Here is a 22,334-nt window from a genome sequence, read left to right as displayed (position 1 = left end):
TGTGTTTCACCTGGAGTCTTCCTTGCTTTCCCTCAGATTAGCAGAGACCAATGTCTAGTTTTGTTTTGGGCGGGAGTAGAAAAAGTCCAAGGTTAAATAAAGAAGTTATAGAATAAAAGGACTTTCTGTATCATTTTCCAGATTCACGCAGAGCAGAATTTAACAGTGAAGCCTGTACGTCCTGCAATGTCAGACTCTCACTGCTGCACGTGTGAGAAGGGCAGAAGAAGGGTCTCTAACTACTAAAAGAACCCATGCTGTGAAAAGGAAGACGGTCTAAAGCACAATCTAACAAACCCAGAGAGTCTACAACCAGTGTCTACTAGCCCTGTTGTTCCATGGGGTGCTGGGACATCTGGTGCAGTGTCCCAGTCCTGCCCACGGCAGCCAGCAGTGACCCCCGCCCCAGGTACAAGTGGGGTAGTTCTTCTGATGAGCAGATCGCGTTGGGAGGCTCCAGGAGCAGCACAGAAGATGACTGACGAGAACACAGGCTTCATGTCAGGACTCCCTGGGCTACAAACCAAACAGGCAGACAGGCTGAACGAGCACGCCTCCCTTTGGGCTGTGCTTTCCTGCCTGCGAGACGGGGACAACCGTGAGCTCCCAGCTTGCTAAAAGGCTATGTGAGACTGCACCGTGTCAAGCTACAGTCAGCGCTGGCCCAGGGCAAGCAAGCAGCAAGCGGCAGATGTCATCTATTAAAACGACAATCCATGTTGGTGAGCCTGTGGGGAAAGCAAGCCCTCTTACGAGAGTCTGACAAGTATTTACCAAGACCCCCTCATGTACTTGGCACGGGGCAGAGCAGGCAACATTCCTGTTCCCGTGGACCAGGGGTGACAGGCCTCACTGTGACCTGGCTGAGAGTGCTTGGAAAGGGCAGGTGCGTTTATAAAGGCGCCCCCAGCCACACTTTCGTTTTTTTGTTCTGTTTTTTAAACAAAGGGACACAAACCAATGTCCATCACCAGGACACTGGTTTGGGGGAACAAAATCAAGAAACATCCACATGGTGGAATTAAGACCGCAATTAAAGGATGATGAACCACAGAGCAACTGCCATGGAAAGAGCCCCGCATGAGTGATGAGCGCGGGTCATAAGCCAGCCCTGCACAGTGGCCACACTCCCTAAATACATCCTGCCACACACACACACACCCATGTTCACGAACAGGGGAGCAGGTGTAACATGGGCTTCTGAATGGGACCATTTCTGGTGTGTCTGCTGCTTATCTTGTATTGCCTTTATTTTCTGTATGTATATTTGTAACCCAACACACAGTAAAGCTATCTTATGCGGTGGGGGGGGGGCTCATTCACGTTCTTATAAAAGTGTATTAAACCCCATTTAAAGGCTGTATCAGCATATGAAAAACAAAACCACAGCATCTAAGAATGATACGCAAAGATATATCTGCTTTACAAATAACAGGATAATCACCACCTGATTAAGCATGTTCTATAGTCTTGGCTACAAAAATTCTTACTAAAATACGTACCATTACCCATTCAATTTCATGTAACAACTTGCCCTAAAAATCACTACTCAAACTATAAAATAAAGTCTAAGCAAGAGAAACTCTTTTCCAGTAGTGTGGGCACCTAGAGCAAGTAAGCTCAAATCAGACCTTATTTTGACCCCTCTTTCCCAATTAGTGTGTTTCTATCAACTATAAACCACAGAACCTTTGCAATGGAGTTAGCACCCATTATCTGATACTAACCGTGAAAAGGGGAATATCAGATATCCACTCTAAGGGACCCTACCATGTAAATACAAAGAAACACAGGTGAGAAACTCCATTTAGGAAAACACCCTTCTCAATGGGACTTCCTGAGTCTGCCGAGTATGTAAGAATCAGGCCTGTATGACAAACCGTGCACCACCGCAGGGACCCAAGGACAGCAGTGATCTGGCCTAACCCGTAAATACGTCCCATCTATGCTCTCCAAGAGCTAAACAGAAATCATCCAGTATCACTAGACAAGTGTAGAAAGATAAAACGTACCATGTCAACAAAAATAGACAACAACCAGAACCTTGAACACTTGCAAACAGACACCAAACCAGAAAATAAACCAGTCCCTGAACTGCTTTGGAACGGAATCCTTGTGAGATAGACACCCTATGGGAGGAGGACTTACAGCGTCAACAGCAGGACCTGAAAACTCCACCGCGGTAAGAAAATGGGAGCCGAAGTCCCTACTCCAGCCCCCCCAAGCCCCCTCCACCACAAGGCCCACCTGAAACCCTGAGTGGACCCACCTCCAAGCCCCTGCGACACATTTCCTCAACAAGCCATTGTGACGCTCCCACATGCATACACGCTGTGAGCCTCACTGTTTGACAGGACAGAAATCAGTCACCGTGGGCACCAGCAGACAGTAAGGAGCAGAAAGGAGCAACCAATTATACAGCTTTTTATTCGTGCCCTTTTTTCCTTATCAGTACAGAACTTACTTTGCTTGAAATAACCTGTATTTAATCAGATACTAACAAGGGACAGCTCTTGGTGGAAAAATCAGAAGATATGCATTATTCCTAAATTTTTTGTTAAAGTCTGCAAGAACACAAATAGGAAAACAGAGTGCCTACAACATGCATCGGGCTGGGTCTTCCCAGGTAACACTTCTGAGATGCCTATGCTGTGTTTAAATCAGAAATACCATGGACTAGTCACAGAGACGTGTATGTGTACACACCGACCCGATTTCAATGAAGGAGCCGGGATGTCCTCTCAAGTCTCCGCTGCACTTGTCTCCAGAACCGGGAAAGCCTTTCAGGTCGCTGCCACAGCCAGGGTGCTTAGCGCACAGGAGGCAATAAATACTTGCAGAATAAACCGAGGAATCATTCTAAAGGTCACAGATCTTATTTCCTTAAAATGCATGGCTAAAGCACCTTTCCTGGAAGCGTATTTCGGCCAGGGTCCATGTGGCTCTGGAAGCTGTGGAACATGGGTCTGGGGTGGGCCACACAGCCCACTGAGAAACAAGCTCCGAGCTCCTGGGCAAGTCCCTTCCTTGTGCTTCAGCTTCCTGGAGGTCAGAATCAGCACAGAATGCCTGAGTACATCAGGCTCAGACCTCATTCCTTCAGTGTACAAAGGACACGGATATAGATCTACAGCCAAGGCATGACTTCACGAGTATCTTCAACTTAACTCACATGTGTTGTGACCCATGGCCCCAACTCCAAGCTCATTTACTGAGATGCTAGATTCAAAGCCAAAAACCTGGCCCTGAGCTCCGCTGTCTCACAGGTACTGTGGAGGCAGCAAAAAGATGGACTTTAAGATGTTTTGGGTAAATATGAGGAGGGCCCCGGTAGTACCTGTAGGTTAGTACTGGGGAAGTCGAGTCTCCATTTGGCATCAATGACAGTTCGTAATGTGCACTGCACCAAGGCGGACTCTGTTCTGGGCAGTTTACTAGCAGTTAACTCATCTGAATAAGGTGCTTCCGCGGCGGTTCTAACCTCCAGGGAACTGAAGCACAAGGAAGAACCTGTCCAGGAGCTCGGAGCTTACTGCTAAGTAGGCTGTCTGGCCAGGGGACAGCAGATACGGAACACGGGAGAAAACAAATGGGGATCTGAGTGCCCAAGGCATGAGAGACACAAAAGGGACCACTAGGGGCACACCTCCGTTAGAGGCTGAAAGTTGACCCTTTCTACTTTCAATATGACCAGATGTGACACAAATATAGCCAATATACGTCAAAATGACAAAACAACTCAACAAAAAACTAAAAATCAGTGTTTTATACCTAGGCAAATACTCTTTTTAAATGAAACTGATTTTCCGAAATCCTTCCTTGCTTCCTACAGCACCAAATATCACACATCTATCCTAATGTCATCCTTTTTGAGAGTAGTTGGCTAAAAATCAAACTCGTCCTTTAAATGAAAGTCAACAGTACCCACACTCTAAAAAAAGATCCCAGAATGAAACTTCACATCCTTAAAGGGCATCTAGAGGAACTAACCGAGAAAAAAACAACAGAAAATTCACTCCCAGCAGTTACACTTTCTTGAAATAGAATCGTTTCTGTGCGTAAGCCAGCCAGACTCGGAACTTCTAGGAAAAAGCAGCTTCCCTTCTCTCGGGCTATCCTGCCTCCTGCACCGCTGATCTGGATCAACGGACAAATGTTGCTATTATTCCTCCAGTCCGTTCAAATCGTGACCAGGCCACCGAGCAAACACGCTCCTCGGGCAGATACAGCCCCAGGCACGCGCCCACGCGCGCTCGGGCCCTCGGAGTCGCCGGGAGAGGTGACCTCCCCCCCCCCCGCGCGCGCGGCCCCCCTCCCCCGTCCCCTCGCCGCCCCCCTCTCTTTCCTTCCCCCACCGCCCGGTCCCTCTCCTCCCCGCCCTCCCGCCATCCCCGCGGCCGCCGCCATCTTCTCTCCTCGGCGGGAGCGCAGCGAGGACCGGCACGGACGCCGCGGCTCTCGGCGGGCCGGGCTCCCGCACCACCGCCGCCGACCCCCGCCCGCCTCCGAGTGCGGCCCCGCGGCGGCCAGCCCCTCCTACCCGGCGGCCGGGACGCCACTCACCGCAGGTCGCAGGCCTCTGGGGTCCCGCAGCCATTTCCTCGGAGCTCCGCGGAGTGGGCGGGAGGGCGGGGTCGGCGCCGGCCACCGAGACGCGGGGCTAGAAGGGCCGGCCGCGCCCTGAGCAGCGCCCCCGCGCGGAGGGAGGAGGCCCCCGCCCCGCCCGCGCGCCTGCGCCCTGTGCCCCGAGCCCCGAGCCCCGGCGCCCCGCGCCCCGCGCCGCGGGGATCCCAGGCCGCCGTGAGTCGCAGACGGATCGGCCCTCCCCCGGAGCGCTCGCCGGCCTGCGCCGGCATTGTGGCGAGGGGGCGGGGACGAGGATAAAGCGGCCGGCGCGGCACTCCTCCGCCGCCAGCCGCGCTCTCGAGTTTCTGCTGGACTCGGAGCGCAGCCCGCCGCCCCCCGTCCCAGTCTCCTCCCCGCACGCACGACCGCCTCTCGGGGCCTGCGAGGAAAGGGGAGACGGTCACTGACCAGAAAGGGAAAAGGGGGTCTGGCCGAGGCGCAGCCCTCCACCTGGAGGTTCTTCCCTCGGTGCGCTAACACCGGCCCGTCCCCAGATACTCCACAGACAGACCGCGGAGGGGAAGCACCTGCCGCCGCGGGGGCACTGTGCACACCGCACGCCTCTGCCCCGAGGGCAGGAACTCCCGGGCGGCGGGCCTTAGCCCCCATTACGTAGGTGCCTCTACAGCCCGCTGCTTGAACGGGTCCCACAAGCAGGAATGCCTTGGCTCTGGTCAAAAAGCGGGAAGGTGCGCTGTGTGCAGCACCGCTGCGCAGCTGACCCTGCAGGGGCACCCCCAATGCTGCCCTGCGCGACAAGCAGGGGCCCGCGGGCAGCGGTACTTTCTAATGAACACCTCCAGAGCTCACAAGACCTGCTAGTTTCGGACAGAGCCTGTTTTCTCCCAAGGAATACAACGCCGTTTGTTTCTGCTGGTGTGATTCCGTTAGAACCACCGTCCCGGAATCTGGCGGGATGGGGCCTCCACTCCTCCATCAGGAGGGCTTTGTCTGCAACTTTGCCCCGGACACGGAGCGGGGAGTTTAGAGGCCGGGCAGTTGTGAGGGGAAAGCAGCTGGAACAAGCAGTGTGACCCTGGGCAGGCTGTCTGTAAAATGGGGGGGGGGGGGGTGATCACAGGAGGCCTCCCAGATCAGAAGCTGAACTGGGAGAACCCCGATGAGGATCTTTAAAGGAAGAAAAACCAGCAGCAGTGTCTCTGCAAGGTGAGATGAACTCCCGGGCCCGGCGTCAGGTGGGTGCGTGTAGGGATAATGGGTACAAGGACAGGGACCTGGGTCAATTATCTAAATCCAGGTACAAAGAAGTGTATGCTACACGGGGCGTTGGTGCAGACGTGCTCTCCTCAGTCCTTCTGTCCTTGTGCAGAGGTCCTCAGACCGAGAAGTTCAAGTACTTTACCTCCTCTGCTATGATGAAGTCCTAGCTCTGCTGCCCTCAGGAGACTGAGCGCAGCGCTGGGAGTCCTGTACAACAGTGCTCATTACGCCTCCCTTCCAGAACGGACCCTGCTACGGAGGCAGCGCTGGGAGTTCAGGGAAAAAACTCAACTTCAGAACAAACCAGTGTTTTAATCAGTGGGAAGCATGAGAACTGTATTTCCTTTCTGGATGCTTTCATCTCGTAAGTCTCTAAAGGAATCCATCCAATAAAAAAGCCAGACAAGGCAGTGCCTGCCACAGATTTCGACAGAAAAGCAGTTGAAGAGTAAAGCAGTTGTGCCTACATAGGCTGATAGGGTAATCATCACACACAGTGTGTAACAGAGGAGAAGGGGGCCTCCCCTCACCACCAGCAAGCTCAAGGCTCCAGTCTGTTGCATCACCCCTGGCCTGGGGGCCCTCAGGAGCAGGGCTCTGCCTGTAGGTGTACAGGCTATAATTGACGAGATTTGTTTCCAAAATGAAAAGTACTTAAAAAGCGAAAGAGACCGCTTAAACTCAGGTCTAACGGTGGCTTTCTGGATTTGTGCAGAACAGAAATACTGTATAAATTAATTCCTCCTCTCAAATGGCTCATGAAACCAAAGTGCTGACGGTGAGCAAGAGCATTCGGAGGAAAAGCCAACAAGAGTCACAGAGACTGAGCCATCAGAGATTTCAAAAGTACACCCAGAGTTTTATTCTCAACTTCCCCATCAATACACATAAATTACCTTTCCAACACCACAACTATTTTTGAGTTCCAAATCCAACCAGCTGAGGCTAAAATGTAAGAGATTCAAAGAGAAGGAACATCTCCCAAATCTGTCTATGGAGGTGGGAGGCCAGGGTGTTGCCTGTTACGGATGTACAGAGAAATTAAGAATTTGGGGGTCTGTCAGACATACAAAAGTTCCTCTCGTGCCAACAGAAAGCAGGCATTTGAAGAATATAAGAATTTTAAAGTAAAAAAAACAAAAAACAAAATTTTACACGTGTTTTAAAAAAAGAAAATGTGGATATCAATTGGAAAAATCTCTTCATTCAGCACTTCTGCCACACAATCAGACACCTGATCATGGTCATATGGCTGCATGTGTGGCAGAGGGGGCAGGAATCCTCAGAGCGTATACAGACGTAACTACGCACATTAAGTAGTGTATATGTTTGTGCACGTATGTGTGTGTGCTATCTACATGCTTTCATTTTTAATAATAAAAAAAAAAGGCCAAATCTCAAGCCAACATGGGTATATCAACTTCTTGACCAGTTAGGTCTGAAGAGTATAGTCAAATTCTGTATGAAATGGTGCCTGAACAGCGCCTTGACGGGCAAACTATGTAACCGCCCCTCAGGCGTGCGGCCTGTGCTCTGCTGGTGTGCAGCAGGCAAGACTGCGTGGCCCCCACAGCCCACCCATCTCAGGAAGCACCACGCTGCACACAGTCTATACCATCACAACTGGAGTTACAGAATCAGGAAATACCTACTCTTGCTTTTCCCCACGCAAAGAAATTTAGAACCAGTGCTTTCTGATTTAATGGTAGTCTTGAAAGAGAAATACAATCAAGCGAGGAGGGAGAGGGAGGGACCACACCAAAAACCCCATTAAACATGCTTGACTGGGTCTCAGAATTCAGCTAAGACACATGTCACCTGAATGTGTGCAGCAGAACTAAACAATCACAACATTCTTCCTGATGCTCTCAACATCTTCATGAAGACACGGAACACACGGAGAAAAGCTAAAGCTATGGCAGGTGACCTCTTGGTGCTGACCGCCTTGTGTGCCAATGACCGAGCAGCAACAACCGATCAGTTTATGCATTATCCGGAAGAATCAGGCTTGTTTTAGGCAAATCTCTTTGGAAGCAGGGGCTCCAGTGCATGGGGCCTTGATTTTATGCTTCTGGGTTTTGAGAATAAGATAAAAGCATCTCGAAATGCTGTTCTGTAAAACATGGCCTGGGGCCTGCTTATTGAGCAGTCTAGGATTTGAGTAAAGGGAGCACTGTGTGTTTTATTCCTAAAATACTTTCCCCTTTTTAAAAATGCTTTAAAGCTCTTTTAAGACTAGTAAACATTTAACGCTTCTCTGTGAAGAACTGCTCATCTATTAAAACAAAACTCTTCACCGGGGCTTGGAGAACAGTGGAGTCTCTGGCCACCTGGCAGCTCCCCCTCCACAGACCTGCCTCTTTCCTATCAACCTGGTCACTGCCCCATGCGGTGACCAAAGTGGCCCACATCCTTCATGCCCCCCACATCCCCAGCAGCATGGGGTGTTCAGGGCTCTGGCCCAGGCTGCCTTCTACCTTCCTTCCATACACTGTCCACACGGGACCTCATGCCCTCCTGGCTGTGCTTACCTTTACCTCTGTCCAGATCTGGGTCCATCCACTCACTTGATGGACCCCTAACATCTCCACTTGTGTCTCCAATGCACCGCAAACCTAACGTATGCAAAATGAGCTCTTGACTTCTGAGCCTCTCCTCCAATCAGGTCTTTCCCTGGTGTCCCTATTGGGCGCTGGTCCCACCCTGTAAACCCAAACACACCAGCCGGAAGTCTGGAGATTCTCCCTCCCCCACAGCCACCAAATCCTGTTGCTTTAGTGTCTAATGAGATCCGACTTCACCTGCTGCCTGCTCTCCACAACCGCTGCTTCTCAAAGTGTTAAACACACATCTGTGTCCCCCTCACCCTATTCTCCTCTCAACTCTCTGCCATCTAACGGTTTCCATTCCCGCTGTGTCCCTGAGCTCCTTGCTCTGTCACCAACACCTGTCAAGTATGACTATGGGGTGGCTCTGCTGCACTTGACACTGCGCGTCTACATCTTCTAAAACTGCCCACCCCGTGGCTTCCGCCGAGCCTGCTAAACCCCCTGGTCCCTGTCAAGCCTCTCTGCTGACTTAATGAACAACCTCTCTGGATAATAGCCATTTATTGGCATCCTTCTGGATTCTGGACTCTCTGCTCCTCCTCTCTACAGTCTTTCTCTAAATATGTTTATCAAATGTCACACGGTGTCACCGTAAAAGCTTCACCTGCAGCCCTCATCACTCCCTTGAGCTTTCGCCGTGTCCCACAGGCACCAGCAATTCCCCATCTCTCCTCCCCCTCAGCCCACTGCTCGGCAGAATGGCTCTTCCTCGGCTGGTGTCACCACCATCAACCTCATCAACCAGGCTACACATCCCAGCACCATTCAATCCATGAGCTCAATCACCGCGAATATTCTCTCCTTTGTCCACTTCTGCTGAAACTGCTCGTAATTAAGGTCCTCATCACCGCTCACTCGTTTACTCCTTCCCATTCTCAACAGATACCGACGCAACTCAGTTCTACGGCGCACTAGAGATCTCAGCTTCTGCGAAATCCACACGTTTGTGGTATCAGGCCTCAGTGACAAAAAATGCTGTGCTAAATGCTCCAAAAGGATCGTTTAGGATACAAGAAGCACTCCATTCCGCTTTGTTGAGGGAAAGCCTCCACTGGGAGAAGTGAGCCCAGGCAGAGCCCGGTGAGACGGGGAACCTCGTGGGCTCCGCAGGACTGCTGGAGTGGGGGAGGGAAGGGGCCGGGGTGGGGAGGCTTTCTGGCTGTGCTCACTTCGCACAGGCCATCAGGACGTCTCCGAAGGCTGTGAAGAGGACAGGCGCAAGGCGAGGTCACCCTGCCCGCTCAGTGGGCTTCAGAAGAACACTGTCAGGACCCCTGGGAGGGGCAATCCCAGACCCGGAGAGGGTGGCCTCCATGTTCGGGGGAGGGGGAGGGGTGCGAACGATAAAAGCAGCCAGCGTCTACCTAGAAATAAGGACGAGGAATCTGCCGGCCGCTGGGGGGAGGGGCCGTGCACCTGTGACCCACAGGACGGAGAAGGCACCGCGGAAGTTTTTTTGGGCCGGAATATTCTATCTCCTTAGACCTTTGGCTTGTGTACCTTTGGAAAGACTTAAACATCCTCACCCCCACACACACACTATAGAGCTGACAGCTGAACGGTACATAGGATTAAGTCGTTGCAAAGGGTGTCATTATGGACACGCAGTACCTACCCGTCTGAGGCCGATTTGTGTCAGAACTTTGGACCCGCAGGCTCAGCTCTCGCCTGGGAAAGAGCCACAACCAGTCCTGGTCGTCACACCCACCCGCCGAATCTCACTGCTCTCCGCGGAAGTCCGACCCCACTCTCGCGGTCTTCAGTTCACGTGGGAGCAACCCCACGACACCACCGAACCCCGACTTTTAATTCGGGATGACGTCGGACTTGCTTCCCGACGCCTCGCTCCCGCACCCCGGGAACGCCGACCGGCGCTCTGCTGCACTCCTGCCCCCGCGTCCGCCCGGCCGCCGTCGCACGCGCGCCCGCAGCCCCGGCCCGACCTGGAGCGGCCGGCGGACTACCGCACGCCGGGCGGCAGGCTCCCCGAGGGCAGGCCCGTTTCTGTTGACTCATCAGGCGGCGAGCACTCCTCGCAGCCCGCCTCAAACGACGGCACGGAGGGCTCCCGCCGGGGCGCGCCCGGACGCCTCCTCCCAGGCCCGCGCGAAGGCAGGAGCCGGGTGGGGAGGGACTCCCCCCCGCCTCGGGGCGGCGCGCAGCACCGGCGCCTGCCCCCCCCCCCGCCCTCCGAGCTCACACAAATGACGGAAAGGAAGCTGGGACCTTCGCCCCCGACTCAGTCTAGATGTCGCCATCGCGGCGCGAAGTTCCCCCACAACGACACCTCGACGGCGGCCATCTTGCCCAGGGTCGGCCGACGGCTTTTGACTCTCGCGCCAACCCGTAGAGCGAGGGCGCCGCGAGTGGAGTTCTGCGCAAGGACGGAAGCTGGAGTCCCGCGCTTCCGGGAGGCCGCCGCGCCCCGCCCCCTCGCGGGAGCTCTTGATTGGCTACCGGCTCCTGAGCCTGCGCTCTCGCGATCTCGCGGGAGGTGCCTGAAGGGGCGGCCGTCGGTGCGTGTGCCCTCCCGTTCCCCGCCCCCGCCCCCGCCTCCGCCGCGGCTCTCGCCTCCGCCTCCCGTCCCCCGCGCCTCACCGCCCTCCCCGCTCCGCCCGGCCCCCCCGAGCGACTGCGGATCCCGCGCAGCGCGGGAGGCGGGATCCGCACGGTAAGATGGCCGCGGCGGACCCAGGCGGCCGGGCCGAGCTTCCCCGCGGGAGCGCGGCGAGCCGGGGTGGGGCTGGGCGGGGGCCCGGTGGAGGCCGGGGAGGAGCCCGGGAAGGAGCGCGAGGAGGGGGCCGCGGAGGGGCCCGGGAGGGGGCTGGCGCTGGGGGTCTGACGCGGTGCGGGGTCTGAGCAGGTGGCAGAACCGGGGCCTTCTGGGTTTGCGCGTCAGACCGCCCGTTTCCTCCTGGCCAGGGTCGACTCCTGAGCCCAGAGCGCCTGGGCGTTGTAATCCGGTGTTCTTCAAGGGAGAGGGTTTGAAGCGAAGGCTCCGACGTTCAGAAGTGGTCGCCCACCGGAGCAGTGATAATTCCGTGAAACACGGCACTTGTGCTCCTGTGAAGAGAACATTTTTATGACAACCGCGTCGGAGCGGACGCTGAACTGGTGAGGACCTACACCGCTGCTGGGAAAGCAAGTGATGCTCGCCGCCAGATTTGGGAGGTTTGCTTATGTCTGTTGAGTATTTAAGTGCTGAGTTGTTCCTGCACGAAGTAGAACGGGTCGTTGCTTTCAAAAGTCGCTCTCGCTGCCGGCAGTGGACCTGTTGTGATGGTGGATTGCTGTGGGGAAACCGAGGGAGACGTGCCTTGTTTACCCTAGGTTAGCTTGACTTGTCTAGGAACAGGAGTGTGGTCTGAGTGAAGTCTGCACTTGCCTGAAGCAACAAGACATGGGCATTTGTGGGAAGAATAACATCTCTCGGTCTGTCACCTGCTTCCTCTTTTGCTGCTGGGTGTCTGTTGTCTCCCTTCGAGCAGTTGAGGGCTTTGTCTTGTGTCCTTGCTTCCCTACCCATGCTCTCTCTTCTGGGCGATCTTGGCCCAACTCTGGGCCTTCAGTATCCCTGTTTGGTGGATGTCTCCCTAATTAATGTTTCCAGCGCTGAGCTGGGGACCTGTAATCCAGGTGCCTCCTTGACTTCTCCAGCTGCGTGTCTGAGAGTCAGCCCAAACTTGCCCTACTCCTCAAACCTGTTCCTCTGTTGGATCTTTCCTCTTCGACGGTGGGCCCATCCTCCGAGGTCTCAAGCTTGAAAGCTTTGGTTGGCCTCAAGGGCTCCCGTTTTGCTTGTTTGTTTTTGTTTTTATCCCTCTACGTTCATTCCAGCACCGAGGCTGTTGACTTAACATCCACAGAACTTCACCTGCTGTGTCTCTGACTTTCCTGGCACTGCTCTCGTTGGGTGACTCCTTGCTGGCTTTCCTGCTCGGCGCTCGCCACCCCACTTCCACCGTTGAAGTTTCTAATTTAGAGAAGCAATTTCACTTGTACTTTCCTGGCATGAAGTACTATCCGCAGCGTAGAGCTTACTTGTGAAGAATGGGAAGTAGTGGGTAGTGGGGGACTCACCACCGTATCTTGAGAGCCCAACTGGTGCTCACAGGGGCTGCACCTGTCCGCCCTGCCTTCCCATGGTAACCACCTCCTGAGGATTATGTCTTTACTTAAAACAAAAGCACGCTGCACGTTCTAATTTATTGCTGCTACTTCTGTTCTTTACAAAACTCTGCCACACTCGGGCCTCTGCTGCAACTCACTTTATTCATCCCGCTGGTTCGTAAGAGTCGTCCGTGCGGCCGTGCTCGTATTTTAACTGTTTCAGTAAATTCTCTTATGTGACTGCATGATCTTAATTCTTTCTCAGCAATTCTAAAATCCAAATAGCTCTGAAAACCAAAAGTTTGTGTTTTATTTTGTGGGTTTTTTTAAACTATTTGATAGCAAAAATCTGATGTGGTAAAAGCTTTTAAGTTCTATTTCACTCAGTGTGGGTACTCAGAGTTTTCCCCAAAGAAGTAATGTTTAACGTGAGGATGTCATGTGATGTAGGTAAGCTGTGCCATGAAGGCTTTATATAGTCTGCAAAATTTTTAATTCTGAAACATACCTGCCCAAGGGTTTTGGGCCTGGGATTGTGGTTCTGTGAACCCCAGTCTGTCCATGCTGCTATTGAATGAACATCTGGGTTGGGGGGCTCCCACGTTTTTGCCGTTTTGAGCAGTGTCTCTGTGAGTGGGCTTGTGCATGTCTGGTGCTCAGGGGTGAGTGTTGAGAGTCTCGGTCTTGTGGTAGGATTGCTGTGCTATGAGGAGCACGTGTCAGCTCTGCAGAGAGGGCCGAATGACAGGTGCAGTTCCAGTCTGCCCTGACAGCCGCGTGGGAGACTTCAGCGGGGCTCCCCGTCTTCGTTGACACTCGGTATTGTCAGACCTTAGTGTTGCTCGGTCTGGTGAGCGTCTGGCGTCAGACTTCTCGTGGCATTGTGTCAGAGGGCGTGCTCCTTAGCTCCTGCCCCTCGCGGCTGCCCTTTGTGCCTAGAAGAGAATTGATCTAAACTCCTCCCTCCCTGGAAGGCCTTACTCACTATGACACGCCCCACCTCTTGACCTGCAGTTCGGAGGCTCTTGGCTCTTCCTTGCACACGTCCTGTCTCCTAACATCCAAGCTTTCTTTCTGGTCACTAAGCTGCCTTTGGCGTCAGGCCTTTTGCACTCGCTGTTCTCCAGATTTAAAGGATCTTCCCACTCTCTCTTCGTCCCGCGTCGCTGTGTTTTCCTCTGAAACGATCATAGTTGTCACAGAATTCTTAAAAGTTCTTTCTTCTTTTTAACTGAGGTAGCGTCAAAACCCAGTGTTCAGTGAGTTTCTTGTGTGCAGTGTCAGGATTTGACAACTGTCTGGGTGGCGCTGTGCTCACAAGCGTAGCTGCCCTCTGTCACCGTCCAGCCCTGTTGCAGTGCCAGAGTGTATTTCCTACCCTGTACCTTTCATTCCCATGATCTTCACTAATCTGTGAAATATTTTTTTCTTGTAGAAATAAGTCAGAATGAGTTATGCAGAGAAACCCGATGAAATCACGAAAGATGAGTGGATGGAGAAACTTAATAACCTGCATGTGCAGCGGGCGGACATGAACCGCCTCATCATGAACTACCTGGTCACGGGTAAGGCTCGCAGCAAGGGTGCTGCTTGTTGAACGTGACGTGGCCTCTTTGTACACGCAATCACAATTCTACCGTCAGAGTTCCTCAGTGAAGTTGTTGTGTTGGGCATTGTAAAAAACACCATGCTAATTTAATAAATTCGTGGATTACCATGTACACCTGCTGCTTGGATGTTGAGGAAACTGTGGGCTCACTACGAGGCAGGAGCGGTCAGGCCCCTGCGGGCTGTGAAGGCATAGCCAGTGTGTCCAGATGTGCCTGGAGCACACCTGCAGCTTCCCCGCATCTGGGCCTGGGGCGCAGCCCTCTTCAAGGAGCCCGTGATGTACTGGGCTTCATGGCATTCATTTTCATCCCTAGCTGGTAGGTGAGCACTTTTTTGGATGGGATGGGAAAGAGTGAAATACATTCTTTTCGTTTTCTTCGTGGGGTGTAACTAGTAAGTCACAGAGACGTTAATACCAAACCCCTAAGAAAGTGCAGGTCGTGTCGAAGGTTATTTATCTGAGGTGAATGGGCTTTCTAGTGATAAAAGTGCTTTCCGTTCGTGTCTTGCGAGCTTCCGAGCACTGAAGCTGGCTGTCATTTTCAGAGGGCTTTAAGGAAGCAGCAGAGAAGTTTCGGATGGAATCTGGGATTGAACCGAGTGTGGATCTAGAAACACTTGATGAGCGGATCAAGATCCGTGAGATGATCCTAAAGGGCCAGATCCAGGAAGCGATTGCGCTGATCAACAGTCTCCACCCCGAGCTCCTGGACACAAACCGGTATCTTTACTTCCACCTGCAAGTGAGTTTCTGTGGAGAGGCCGCTGCTTTGTGGATGCTTCGTATGGTTACACGTGGTGATTTTAGGAGTCACAAGGCTGATTTGCATTAATAGAGTTTTGGTTTAGTTTGCATGGGGGAGGGGTTTCAGTTAGCTGCTGTCTTTCATAGTTCAGAAGCTGTTTTTTGTTTTAAAAATGCTAATTTAGGGGCACCTGGGTTGCTCAGTCGGTTAGGCACCCGACCCTTGATTTCAGCTCAGGACACGACCTCGGGGTTGTGAGGTTGGGCTCTGCTTGCTTCTCTCTTCCTCTGCCCCTCTCCTCGTTTGTGTGTTTTCTGTCTCTCTCTCAAATAAATTTAAAAAAAAAATGCTATTTTAGTAATTCACGGATGCTAGGAGGTTGTCCTTTGAGTAGAAGCTAGTGCCGTGCCACCGGGCTTTGCGTGCCTGGGCATGGTGTGTAAGCCTGTCTGCCTTTGCCGGTGACCAGCAACAGCACCTCATAGAGCTGATCCGTCAGCGTGAGACCGAGGCGGCACTGGAGTTCGCGCAGACCCAGCTGGCGGAGCAAGGCGAGGAGAGCAGGGAGTGCCTGACGGAGATGGAGCGCACCCTAGCCCTGCTGGCCTTTGATAACCCCGAGGAGTCACCTTTCGGAGACCTTCTTCATATGATGCAGAGGCAGAAGGTACGACCGCTGAGGGGGTCCTCCTTCCCCTCTGTGGGCGTGTGACACTCGGTCACAACAGCATCGATTCTTCCCTGATGTGTAATCTTTCACTGTGTGAAGCCTGGAACGGAGCGTTGTGACTTATATGATATTCAGACCTCTTTGTCAGCTTCTTCTGTATCTTGATCTTTCTCTTTGTTTGGAGACTCTTAGAAACAGGTGTCCTAAACATTTTTATTTCAAATCCCATATTTGCATATGAACCTGTTCACATCCTTGCTGGTACTTGTGCGCTGTAGTCCCTGTGACAGCCCGTGACTCCCCCAGAGGCAGTGCCCTTTCCTACTGAGGAAATGTCGCTCTGCAGGCCTGCTGCAGGTGTCCCTCGAGGCTGGTTCCGATGGAACTCGGGTCACCCCCACCCTGGTCTTCTCTCTCTTCAGCCCCCTGAGCCTGGCTCGTGGCATTTCACTGCTCTCCAGGCCAGATGTAATCATTGCTGACCAAACTACGTGCTCCTTCTGGGCGAGGAGTGCTGGTGACGGGCTTCACGTTCGTTTAAATCAATACGAAGCTTGTCACGTAAAAACGGCTTCCGAGAAGTATAAGGAGCACGTGATAACAGACCTCTTGCTGGTGCGGCGCGTGGTGGTTTTTATCGATGTGTTTATTTTCTAGGTGTGGAGCGAGGTGAACCAGGCTGTCCTAGATTATGAAAATCGTGAGTCAACACCCAAGCTGGCAAAATTACTGAAACTCCTCCTTTGGGCTCAGAATGAGCTGGACCAGAAGAAAGTAAAATATCCCAAAATGACAGACCTCAGCAAAGGTGTGATCGAGGAGCCCAAGTAGAGTCTGTGCCGCCCCGCACTTCCCCGGCACCGACTCCTCAGAGCAGCTGTCTGTGACTGAGAGATTGTTACTGCAGTAGAGAACTCTCTCCTCCCCCGTTTGTTTTTTGTTTTTTGTTTTTTACCTGGCATCTTTTTTAAAGGGAAAAATGGCCCTTTTAAGCGCTGGAAAACTTGCAGTGAATGACGCTGTCTCTTTGGAAGTATGGTGCAGACTCTGCTCGCGGGGCGCGTTCTGAAGGTGTGGACGGGCCACGGGGCGCTCCTGCAGCGCTCCTGCTGTTTGGCTCCTGGAGGATCGCACCCGTCACGGAGTGCTCGGTTACGAGGGAATATTGTTAAACTGAGGCCTTCCCCACTCAAATCTACGAAAAGCACTGATCATTATTTTGCTGTTAGCTTGTAGGCAGAACGTATGTTTTCTCAGATCTCCTAAGACTCGTCAGGCCTTTGTGCAAAAGTTTTTTTCTTACCTGTTGGTTTTTGTTTTTGTTTTTTCATAGGAAAGACTATATAAATTTGTAAATCCTAATTCGAAGACTTATGTGAAGGCATTGAGTTTGATTTGTTTTTCCTTTTGGTCTGGGTTGTGTGGCTTTTGGGGAGATGTGTGCGTGAGGGGTGGGGCTGTGTGTTTTTTAATTTTTTAAATATATATTTTGGTGCTGGTTGTGGTGAGAGACTTTCCGAGTGGATCAATGAACCTTCTCTTCTAGGCAGTTTTGTTGAAAATAAAGGTTTCTCTTTGATCTCAAGAATGACCAAAATGGCCTCTAAAAAGTTTCAATCATCTCAAACAAGCCTTTTGCTTTTGGGGCTTACGTCCTGGTGGTGATGTGGCCGTGGCATCAGCTCGTCCCTGCGGCCGGAGGGCCACTTTGCCCGGTGTGGTCCGTGTGCTTGGGAGCAGACGCGGCAGGGAGGGAGCGCCCGTGCTGCCCGGTGTGCCTTGGCCTCAGGCTTCCCTGGCTGGGAGCACGTGCTTGCCTCCGGAGCAGGTCGGTGTGTGCTCACTGTCTCGTGGTGTTTGTGAGTTTCCAGACGTCCCGATTCTGCGCTCTCCCACCCGATTCTGCGCTCTCCCAAGTTCCGCCACCAGTGCAGGTGCTGGGACAGCGGTGCCCTTGTGACTTGGAGTGCGAAGACGTGTGTGGACTCATTGCAGGGGCTCTGGGTGCGGGTTCCGTAGGGCGATCGTTACAGAGCCGAGTCTCGTGGAGGTGGTGGGGACGGTGCCCACGAGCGCACGTCCTCTGGTGGGAGCTTGCAGCTCCTGCGGCGGCTAACACTCTGTCCTCCCTGGTGGATCCCGGTGCCGGGACAGGGTCCGGCACTGGGGCTTCGTGGAGGGAGATGCCAACGGCAGGTGAATTGCAGGGAGCATGTTCCCGTGTCAGGCGAGGTTAGGCAGGCTTGTGGCTACTCCCGTAGGTCAGGTGGTGTGCGTCTGCTTGCTGGGGCCCGGTCCCCCGCATGCCTGCAGACCTGGGTGTCGTCGTGAAGTGCTGTCGTGTCAGTTCTGCTCCCTGTCTGCTTTCCACCTGCACTCTGAGAGCAGGGTTTTCTCCAGCGGGCAGGAGCCTTGGGCAGGGTCGGCTGCCCTGGGTGCTCACCGATGCGGAGGCAAAGCGGCATGGGTTCTGGGCGCTGTCCTGGCCTCTGACTGCCCTTCTGCTGCCCTTGAGGTTTTGTGAGGGTGAAGGGGGGGGGTCTTCTTCTTGACGCCCGAGAGCGGACGTGTTTCTGCACTGGCCGTCTCAGCAGTCCTCGCCAAGTGTGACCTTTCTTTGGGGCCATTTCCTCTGAGGCTTGAGGGTAATAAGTTAGAGCAGAAGGTTTTAATCTTCGGGTAATTAATTGTCACGCAAAGTAGAAACTGGAGGAGAAATAGCAGCAGAGAGGTGTGGGTAAACCTACACACTTGGAAAGCACCCAAGTTCAGCATGTTTCTAATCAGCTTTTATCAGTCGTGTATGTAAGATCATTTACGTGCATAATTAATATATAATCACCCTGACACGTTCTTCACCTTAGAGGGTGTGAGATGCGTAGTGATGGGAAGTTCTGTATGCGGGAGCCACCCGTGAACCATCAGGGCCCAGGCGGGGTTTGTCATGCGCAGGAAGTGCTAGGGAGCAGCTGTCGGACGGAGTGCTGGTGTGTGTTCACCTGTTGGGGCCGTGAGCGACGTCCGTGAGCGACGTCACGAGTGGGCGCTGCCGCCAGTGCGAGCCAGTTGTGGTGCGATGGGGACCCTCAGCTGTGCTCCTGTTGTCCTCGCTCCTGTCTGCGGCCCGGGTTTGCTCCTGCACTGTCCCTCATTGGGGACCTCCGACAGGAGTGCTTTTACGGACTTCTCCTGGTCGCCACCGTTTTGCAGTCCCCGTGTCTTCAGCAGGCAAACTAAATTAAGCCATTTGAGATAATGAACATTAAGTATAATTTGATATTTTTGGTTTCCTTTGGATCTTGCCGTTGTGTTTATTAAAACGTAATGTTTTACATAGTTTATTCTTTTTACGTTTTCTTGTGGAAAGTGCCTTGAAATAAATAAAATTTGAGAATATTCTGGTACTCTATGTTCCTGATATCATGAAGTTGTGTGAGGAATAACTTCTAGTTTGGAATCTTTATGAGGCATAGGGATTATTGCAAATCCAGTGAGAGCTAATATATTTTGCCATTTGAATTAAAGTTTCCAGATTCTAGAAAAGGCAAATGTGTTTTGGGACTGGTTTTTGAGACAGACTGAAGACTGTGTGTGTGAGGCCTCGGGGACAAGGAGGTGGCCCTTCCCTGCAGTCAGGATGCCTCCCGAGGACAGTCTCTGTTAGGCAGTGTGAAGTGTGTCTCCTTGGACAGTGTTAGTTTGGGGGAGGGGTGGAGCCGGGGGTTCAGAAAGAACCGTACACATTTTGTGTTAAAGACAATGGTGTCTTTGGGGTAATGGGGCAGGACCCACTTCTGGGAGTTACCGTGGAGTCCCAGCATGAACAGGAAGCCAGCCCAAAACCATCAGGCCGGCTTGCCTGCCAGCCAGAGACTCCGAGCCATGCACGTAGGACAGAAGCCCTATGGGGCGGCACTTTGATATGTTGTTACTCTAACACCACGCACTTGCACTTCGTTTTTACAGCGGGTATGTTTCCATTTCAGAAATGTGTTGCCTTTTCAAACTTAAGAGTAAATGGTATTGTCCGCGTCGGTCATGTGATTTTCGTGCCCAGCTGCAGCCCGCCACGAGCCTCTGTGTACCCCAGTTCCGAGTCCATTTTGCTCCTGAGGGCGTGTGTGCCCGCCACAGCATCTTCTGGAAAACGCGGAGTAGGTTGCTTTTGCTGCCTGTTTTTAATTTCGTAGTAAAACTTTAGTTTTTCTCAGAGGGCTTATCTGGAAGGTCTTCTGTATTTTTCCCCGTAAAGATATTTTAATAAGAATAAAGAATTCAATACAATACACATTCCGTTGGAAGTCCGTCTGTGAGAACTGGTGGAAGGAAACTTTGGTCTCGTGCATCTTTATGCTCTGCTGGCTGTTCGTTCCCTCTCACCAGCGCCGTCTGAGATCTGCCATCTCTTCTCTGGAGCTGCGGCCCTGAACTTTCATTTTTGTGAAGGAAATAGATTGGGGCCACCTACCGCATGATTTTAACCTGAAAAGTTATGTTTTTTAATACTTATGAATATTTCCAGACATTCAAAGTAGAGGGGCTGCTGCAGTGAGCGCCTGGGGCCCTTCTCCCCGTAGGGCTTGTGCCACGGCCAGCTGGGGCTGTTAGCGCCTCGTGTCAAAGGCACTTGTGGGACACTTGACAGAAACTTGGAGTGACAGCTTTCCAGTGCCTTCTCGTGAGTGCAGAAGTGAGGGTGCGTCATGCTGGAGCAGCGACATCTCCAGCTGTAGGCCCCATGGGCTTATGGACATTGGAGAGGGGAAAGGAGGCCTCCCCTGTCACTCTGCCCCAGGTGGCGATGAAATCTAAGCCCTCTTCCTGCCATCGTGTCCCTCCTTGTAAGGGGCAGTGCACTGGTTCCTGGTGATGGCTCCACGCAGAGCCCTGGGCACGTGGGTTTGCACTCAACACCATCTGAGGTGTTTAGCTTGGACTGCAGTCCCTGGCGTGAGGTCTGCCTGTCTTGGATGTTGTGCCTTAATTCCGAGATGCCATTGAGGGGCTTTTCCGTCCCCGTCGTGATTTACTTCGTGGATGTAAAGACAGGGCTTGAGTGGGCCTTTGGCGTCTGTGGCTGTGCAGGCTCTGCAGTGGGGGTTGTCCTGAGCTGTCTACCTCTTTAGGGGCCTGAGGTCCTCGCCGGGGGCAGGGAGGGGCAGTCTGGGTGAACTGGTCATCGTCCCCCGCACCTGCGGGGTAGAAGTCTTTCTCGTTGCAGGGAGCACGTGGTGGGGCCAGGACTCATCTGCACAGTTGGGAAGTCTCCCAGCTGGAAGGCCAGTTTGACCGTGGCCCGGAAGACCATCTGTCAGACTCCTCTATGCTGATTCCAGCCAGAATCATTGGCAGAAGGAGTGAGAACGGGGGCAGTGGATTTATCTGCACATACCTTCCCCCCTGGCTGCACTTGGAAGCAAGTCACGTTGCAAGCCCCCTGCCCAGCTGTGGACGCGACGCAGGCCGGCGTGTGTGCTCTGCTGCGTGGTGTGGACCTCTGCCTCCCATCTGGGGATGGGGAGGCGAGGCTGCCGCTGTCCACCGCTGCAGGGACTGCTGGACTCAGGTGTCGGAGCGCTGCCTGGCTGTGACTTCTCTCCCTGCCGTGCGGCGACAGACTGCTCGTGCCGGCGGGGCGTCCTCTGCCGCAGACCCCCAGACTGCGGAGTCACACGACTGGGATTCTCCTACTGGCTTTTGAAAGTGAAGCAAGCCTGAGGATCACGAGGACTCCCGGCTGGGCGGCAGGCGCCCCGGGGACTGGGGGTGGGGGCGGGCTGCAGGAGCACACAGACCCAGGGTGAGGGGGCAGTGCTGGTCCCTGCTCGGCTCCAGACTCCGGCCCAGGGAGCCCTTCATCTCTGGGCGTTCAGGGTGTTTTGTGTGAAACAGATGTTGGACAGCAGTGTTTTCAAGACTCACCAGCACTTTGAAAAGGACGAACTGTTCAGGACCCTCAATTCCACACGTAGAACTTATATTGCATTAAATTCATTTATTATCGTAAAGTTCATCTTTCTGGTTCCCAGTGAAATCATACAGTGACCTTGTTTCCTTCTACCATTAGATGCTCAAAAGATGGATCCGTGCCTCTCTCCATCCTGCGCACATGGGGGAGGGGGCACCGGGGAGACCCAGCCCGACCGCTCCATGCAGTGGGGCTGGCTCTGCAGGCTGGCAGTGGGGAAGGCGGGCCCTGTGCTGTGGGGGTGTTCCCAGTCTGGTCTCGTTGTTGTAAGGGCAGTGCGAAGCCTTGGGAACGTTGGCCAGGCTACTGCGAGATTGGTGGACTGAGGCGGGGGCGGGGGGGGGGGGCGAGGAGGCTGCAGCGCAGGGAAGCACAGTGTGTCCAGGAGGCCACTCCTTGCCATTGAGTCCCAGCATGCACACTGCTCTCAGTGCTGGCTGTGTCCTTCACGTGGACATGTGAAGCCCCCCAAGAGTGAAGACCCCAGGGGCCGGCTTGGGGCCTGGCAGAGCCTGCATGTTCGGTACACCTTTGTGGGGAACTCTGATCCCTTCTGCAGCGGCCTGTTGCGTGAACACTGCCCAGTCAGCTGCCCACTGCAGGCTGGCTCAGGGTGACAGCTGGAGCCCACCTCCAAAGAGCCATCTTAAGAATTGGCTACCCTTGACTCTTACTGTTCTTGCACTCTGTGAATTTGTCCCCAGTGCCAGTGTGCACAGCCTTGTGACGGGCGGGGCTGGGGTGGGGAAGAGGACCACTACCATCCCCCAATT

At 53.4% G+C, this 22,334-nt stretch overlaps 2 protein-coding genes across 8 annotated transcripts in view; one reads left to right on the top strand and one right to left on the bottom strand.

Annotated features, from left to right (window-relative positions):
• Positions 1–10,824, bottom strand: part of DIDO1 (death inducer-obliterator 1) — a 50,944-nt gene extending 40,120 nt beyond the window's left edge. Inside the window, exon 1 of one of the 4 annotated variants that reach the window (XM_045794971.2) lies at positions 10,683–10,824. The gene's annotated coding sequence lies outside the window, so the exon portion shown is untranslated. Of the gene's footprint in view, positions 1–4,563; positions 4,652–10,071; positions 10,628–10,656 lie in introns of those variants that run through there. The other 3 variants (XM_045794981.2, XM_045794990.2, XM_045794962.2) reach the window with 3 other exon arrangements.
• Positions 10,825–10,928: 104 nt separating this feature from the next.
• Positions 10,929–19,881, top strand: GID8 (GID complex subunit 8 homolog). Of its 4 annotated transcripts, none has more exons than XM_045794999.2 (6): positions 10,929–10,972; positions 11,379–11,570; positions 14,002–14,131; positions 14,724–14,920; positions 15,393–15,590; positions 16,251–19,881. In XM_045794999.2, the coding sequence occupies exons 3-6, from the start codon at positions 14,014–14,016 to the stop codon at positions 16,422–16,424; spliced, it is 687 nt and encodes a 228-aa protein (XP_045650955.1). In that variant the 5' UTR covers positions 10,929–10,972; positions 11,379–11,570; positions 14,002–14,013; the 3' UTR covers positions 16,425–19,881. The 4 variants fall into 4 exon arrangements, with proteins under 4 accessions (XP_045650955.1, XP_045650965.1, XP_087709563.1 ...); XM_045795009.2 differs by lacking the exon at positions 10,929–10,972 and adding an exon at positions 10,982–11,127; XM_087853437.1 differs by lacking the exon at positions 10,929–10,972 and adding an exon at positions 10,982–11,127 and having other exon boundaries at positions 11,379–11,627.
• Positions 19,882–22,334: the final 2,453 nt, after the last annotated feature.

The sequence above is a fragment of the Ursus americanus genome, chromosome 22 (assembly GCF_024610735.1).
Source record: "Ursus americanus isolate L20-20 chromosome 22, mUrsAme1.1.p, whole genome shotgun sequence".
Taxonomy (NCBI): Eukaryota; Metazoa; Chordata; class Mammalia; order Carnivora; family Ursidae; genus Ursus; species Ursus americanus.
The sequence above is the reverse complement of the archived record's forward strand: the minus strand, read 5'-3'. Positions and strand labels throughout refer to the sequence as shown.